The sequence below is a fragment of the Juglans microcarpa x Juglans regia genome, chromosome 1S, assembly GCF_004785595.1.
Source record: "Juglans microcarpa x Juglans regia isolate MS1-56 chromosome 1S, Jm3101_v1.0, whole genome shotgun sequence".
Lineage (NCBI taxonomy): Eukaryota > Viridiplantae > Streptophyta > Magnoliopsida > Fagales > Juglandaceae > Juglans > Juglans microcarpa x Juglans regia.
Window position 1 is genome coordinate 18799922 of NC_054595.1, and position 6166 is coordinate 18806087.

At 37.9% G+C, this 6166-nt stretch overlaps 1 protein-coding gene across 1 annotated transcript; it reads right to left on the reverse strand.

Moving 5' to 3' along the window:
- Window positions 1–4918: 4918 nt before the first annotated feature.
- Window positions 4919–6166, reverse strand: LOC121246717 (protein SRC2-like). The gene has a single exon (XM_041144963.1). The coding sequence runs from the start codon at window positions 6018–6020 to the stop codon at window positions 5181–5183; it is 840 nt and encodes a 279-aa protein (XP_041000897.1). The 5' UTR covers window positions 6021–6166; the 3' UTR covers window positions 4919–5180.

Below are 6166 nucleotides of genomic sequence, written 5' to 3' on the forward strand. Positions count from 1 at the left end.
CAGGTTTCAAGTCCACTAACAAAACCTTTATAGCTTTGATCCCAAAAAAGAACCCCACATTGGTTTCTGAGTATAGACCAATTAGTCTATGCAATGTCCTTTACAAGGTGATCTCCAAAGTTCTTGCAAATCGACTCAAGCAGATTCTTCCAGAAATTATCAGTCCATCATAGAGTGCTTTTGTGCCTAACAAGCTCATTTATGAAAACATCATTGTAGCTTACGAAGCTATGCACTCAATGCAAAATAGAATGAGGGGTGAGAAGGAAGGTTACATGATTTTGAAGTTGGACATGAGTAAGGCTTATGACATAATTGAGTGGAGTTTTTTAGAAGCTATCCTGACCATGATGGGGTTTGAAAAAGTGTGGATTGAGTTGATGATGCAATGTGTGACCATTGTCCAATATTCAATTCTGCTTAATGGGTGTCCTCAGCAAGGTTTTTATCCTTCAAGGGGATTGAGACAAGGGGATCATCTATTCCCTTATCTTTTTCTCTTATGTATAGAAGTGCTAAGGAACATACTGGAGAAAGCAGAAGGAAAAGGTCTCATCTCAGGCTAATGTTCTTATTAATCAACCACTTATTTTTTGCAGATGATAGCTGATTTTTTTGTAAGGCTAATGTTCTTGAATGCAACAGAATTTTTAGGTTGCTTAACCTATATGAAACAACTTCAGGTCAAAGGTTAAGCTTAGACAAGACTTCCATGTTTTTTAGCAGCAACATAGGAGTGGACATCAAAGAAGCTATTCTCCATTCTGTTAGTTTAAGGGAAACAAGGTGCTATGAAAAGTACTTGGGCCTACTTGCTTATGCAGGCAAGAACAAATTGGCAGCATTCAAACCTATTTTGGAAAGTATTAGATATCGGATGCAAAACTGGACCGTGAAATTTTTATCACAAGCTGGGAAGGAGGTGCTCCTCAAATCCATAGTGCAAGCAATCCCAACATACTGCATGAGCATTTTCAAATTACCAAAAGCAATTTTGAAAGCCATTAACAGGTTGATGCAACAATTTTGGTGGGGCTCAAGGGGTGACAAGTCCAAAACACACCGGTTACCTTGGAAACAACTTGGGAAAACAAAGAAGGAAGAGGGACTAGACTACAGAGATTTCGAGAATTTTAACTTAGTACTCTTAGCTTAGCAAGGGTGGCGATTGGTGCAACAGTCTCACAGTTTAGTAGCTTAAGTACTCAAGGCTAAATACTACCACAAGTCCAACTTTTTACATAGCAAGATGGGTAGCAACCCTTCATATCTATGGATGAGCTTTATGGCAGCACGACCTGCACTAGTGGAGGGTTTGTTTTGGAATGTTGGGAATGGAGAGATTGTGAAAGCTTGGCATGATAAGTGGTTACAAAACCAAGCTCTTTTAGAGTTCAGTCTGTAAGGAGAGAGTTGGATGAAAATGCTTTGGTCAGCTGCCTTATAGACAAAGAAAGTTGTTCATGGAAGATTGCCTTGATTTTTGAAAACTTTGAGCCTGAGGAAGCTATGCTAATTTGTAAAATTCTTTTGAGTATTCATAGTGCCCCAAACAAGCTTATTTGGAGATGCACTAAGGATGAGAAATTTTTTGTCAAGAGTACTTACTCTCTTATTAATGAGGTTGAAGGCAGGGCAATGGGGCAGACTTCAACTGATTTCTTTAAGCAAGAGCTTTGGCCTAAAATATGGAAATTGGGAGTGCCTAATGCTACAAAAATGATGCTTTGGAGAGCATGTCATGAGTCTCTGCCCACAAAACATAATCTGTTCAAAAAGAAAATTGTGGACTCTCCTTTCTATCCAGTGTGTTTTACTGAGATTGAATCTGCCACACATGCTCTTTGGTCATGTATTTCAGTACAAGATGTCTGGGGGGTTTGTTCCAAAAGACTATAGAAACTTAAGCTGGCGGATTCTTCTTTTATAGATCTCTTATCCAACATGTTTACTGTATTGGATGGAGAGACTATGGATGAGGTTGCAACAATAGTTTATCAAGTGTGGAAAAGTAGGAATAAGTTGGTATTTGAAGAAGAGTTTTGGTCTCCAGAAGTAGTAGTCAAGTTGGCTAAGCAGTTAGTAAGTGATTTCAAGCAAGCTTAAGGTCTCAGAGGGACTCTTTCCCAGATGCTCACCTGGCAGAGACAATTGCAGCCCTTAAAGCTATAATCTTTTGTCAACTGCTTGGCCTAACACACATTATATAGGAAGGGAATGCCCAACAAGTGGTCAAGGATATCAAGAGCTCTCACGAGATTTGGACCACAGCTGGTATGATTGTTAGAGACATCAAAGAGCTATTTTCTAAGATGTCTAGTTGGTCTATCAATTTTATTCCTTGAACTTTTAATTCTTTGGCTCATAATCTTGCAAGGGATGCATTGAAACGCTCTGATGAAAGAATTACTTTGGAGGGAATTCCCCATTGTATTCATCCTATGTGATTATTTATGAATATGAGATCTTATTCTTTTTCAAAAAAAAAAAAAAAAGAAAATTAAGAGTATCAACCTTTAAGATTTATTGAGCATGAGAACAAAATAATTCTCTTGTCGGAAATAAAAAGCCCTTAATTTTAATTTTGAGAAATTTGACATTGTTGCATCAACTTAGAACCAAAATCTCTTAATTAAACGGTATAAATTATAGTCATTAATATTTACAATAAATAAATTATAGTCATTGAAATCATGAGGACTGAATAATGGGATGGTTGAAAGTTTGAATATCCTATTTATATGCGTGTGGTCTTATTTGGCATAGTATTTGTGATCTTGAAGAAACACCACTGACATTGAGGCTTTAGATGGTAATTAAGGTCGACAACCAATATCCAAAAAAACATGACCGATTCCATGCCACGGGATTATTCCTCGAATGCTCACGTGTTAACATAACAATATTTAATTTAAAAAAAAAATATTTAATTTTTTTTTTTTTTTATCAATCAAATTCTAACTTATCAACAATGTAAAAGATTTATCATTTAAATCGAAAAAAATGTTAAAGATTAAAGAATTGTACCCACACTAAAACCTCCCTCTAACGTCTATAGTACTCACAAAAAGAAGAAAAAAAAAAAAAAAGAAGAAGAAGGTAAAAGATAAGCCTTTCTCAATTTAAACGTGAAAAAATAAAAACCAATAAAACTCATGTTCCCAAAGATGAATTCTTATTGCAATTCGCAACACGCCCTACGTGGCTATTATAAAGTGCATAGTTTCATTTAAGTGGAGACTCAGAAAAGATAATGTTCTATTGAAACGCACAGTTTCATTTAAATAGATGAAAACTAGAGAAGTTTTAGCCAAATGAAACGCATCGTTTAAGCCTCGTTCTCATCTTCCCGAGCCTTAACCACATAAGAGCATTAACATTGATATATGCATATGTATACGTAAAGTCATATTTACATAATATGACCTTAAAATTCTTCACATTAGCTTATGCATATCCAAATATTTAGCTACGTATGAATAGATAACTACTATTCACCCTACAAATCATATTTTAATCATTATTTTTCTCTCCTCTCACTCTCTCTCTCACAATCTTACAAATATGACTTTACATATATATATATACATAGACCAATGCTAATACTCTGAGCCCTAAGTTCTAACCTCCTTCTTCCCCTCCTTTCCATGCTTACAGAGGTCCTTCATCCCCATCTTTGTGTAAAAGTTTTTGTTTTATTTTGCTTTCTCTCTGAAAAATAAAATAAACATACGAGTGTGGGCTATCACAATAGTTTCTCCCATTAAAATTTTTGTACAAACAACACAAAGTATAACAAGATTGACTTACAAAGGAAATGGCTGGTAGTTTTGTTTTGCTTTCTCTTTCTGTACAAATCTTTGAGACAAATGAAATCATTGCATTTTGTTCTCTAATGGTTTCGATCCAGGCAAGTTTAATAAATCTCATGTTGTTTCAGATTTGATATCCAGTTGCAAAGTTGCGAGTAAGAAGATCTCGTGTGAAACTAGAGCTGACCTTTTTTTTTTTTTCCAGACATTTGCTTTAAAAAATAAAAATCTTTTGAATCCTCACGTGGTTGGCGGCTGAGGAGAAGATCAAGTCAACACCGGCTAGAGATTGAAGAGAGGAGGGAGGGAAATTTTGAGCGAGATTTCATATGTGCGATTTCATAAAATCTCGACTAGATTGAATCAGGGGCAAGGGCATTATCATCATTCACACGTATGGCAAATGACAATATTGCCCAGGAGTGCATGCGGAGTCCCCGATTTGGGACTGTACGTAGACATATCCATTCCTAAAAGGGGTAAAAAAAATCCTACATAGTGATTAGGCCTGTTTAAATATTTAGAATATTTCAATATATTTGTGAATAGTAATGAAATGATTTCAGTTAAGATATTTTACTGAATTTTGAAAAATGAGAAAGAAAAATTGAATAAAAATATTATAATTTTAACAAATTATCTTAATATAATTTTTGTTTTAAAATTTGAAAAAGTAGTATTACTTTTTGTGTTTTGTTTAAGAGTTTAGAAAAATAGTAATGATTAGACAATGATTAAATAAAAAAAATTAAAAATTGAAAATTGAAAATAAAATAATGTTTTGTGTTTTGAGTAATGGTTAGGAAGAAAATATCTGAAAATAATTTTAAATACTTGAGATATGTTGTGTTGTCAAATAGAGCTAGATTGCCTGGTGACATCTTAAATCCAAAAGTTTAAACAAATTGGGTTTTGATATATAATTCATTTTCCAATTATATTTTACAATAAATGTATTTTTTATAAAATAATTGACATATTGAAGCACTAATTCTCAATTAGGTAAGAGGAAGCATCCGCTATATTATTTCATGCCTACACATGACAAAGTACTTTTTTTTATTTTTCCCCAAATACATGACAAAGTACTTGTTGTCGCACTTTGGTTACAAACACAACGCATGATCCTTATCCACACCCAGCACTTTGGTTACAAACACAACGCATGATCCTTATCCTACTTCAAAATATCTGAAAATAAACTAACAAGAAGAATTCAGATGTAAACCTTAAGCTATGTGCCCTACAATGTCCCAACAGTCCCAGAAAATTGCAATGTTATCAAAAGTCAAAAGCCGCCATTTTCCACGCAACCAACCAAACCATCTAATTAGAAAAGTCAAACAAAAACACAAGGAAAAAAAAAAATCAAAATGCACCAAAGTCACCAAATCCTGCGTCACACCCTGCATCGGACACCATATCTCCGATCAACAGCCCCCCAAGCGCTCCTCCTAGCAATCCAGCTCCCAATCCCATCCCAAACTTGTTCTTCTTCTGCGGTTGCTGCACGCCCGGTTGGTACCCGTAACCCGGCGGAGGCGGAGGCGGCGGGTACCCGTAACCCGGCGGAGGCGGCGGGTACCCGTAACCCGGCGGAGGCGGCGGGTACCCGTAACCCGGTGGAGGCGGCGGGTAACCAATACCATATGGTGGAGGAGGAGGATGAGGAGCGGCAGCCGGAGGATAGAGCCCATCGTATGGTAGCGCACTAGTCCCCACCACAGGAGCGGGATATGCAGTAACAGGCTCGTGAGCCTTAGCCTCTGGCACCAGGGGCTCACCGCCTGCGGCCACTTTCTCGATAAACTTGTACGAAAAGTTGAGCATGCCTTGGGGCTTTCCGGAGGGTTTGGTCACCTGGTAACTCACAAACTGCATGGATTTACCGTCGCCGGTGGAGTTGAGAAGCTCTGCGACGGGAACGTACACTACGCCGACATCTTTGTCTCCGCCGAGGCTGCGGTCGCAGCGGAGTTTGAACTCGAGGTTCAGTCGGTTTTGTCGGGCTGCGGACTCGTCGATGGTGAATTTCACCGGGAAGTTCCAGGAGGGGCTGGTGCCACCTTCTCGGTCGACTTTGGTTTTGGCCTTTTGCTTGTCGCCGGAGAGTGAGACGACGACGTATACGTCCATCTTCGAGAAGAGGTTGAGATCTTTGAGGTCTTTGGCAGAGGTAACGTTGATTTCTAAGGTTCTGTACTCCATGTTAGAGCTTTGAGAGAGAGAGAGAGAGAGAGAGAGAGAGGGAGGGTTGCAAAATACAGAGACCTGAAGGTTCTAACGGATATTGTATGTATGTAGGTGTTGGGGAAGAAACACGCTAGCGCGGGTTAAAGCGCATGAGATGAGAC

Excerpts from the sequence above, each read along its gene's own strand:
- LOC121246717 (XM_041144963.1), bottom strand. The coding sequence starts at position 6,020 with ATGGAGTACAGAACCTTAGAAATCAACGTTACCTCTGCCAAAGACCTC.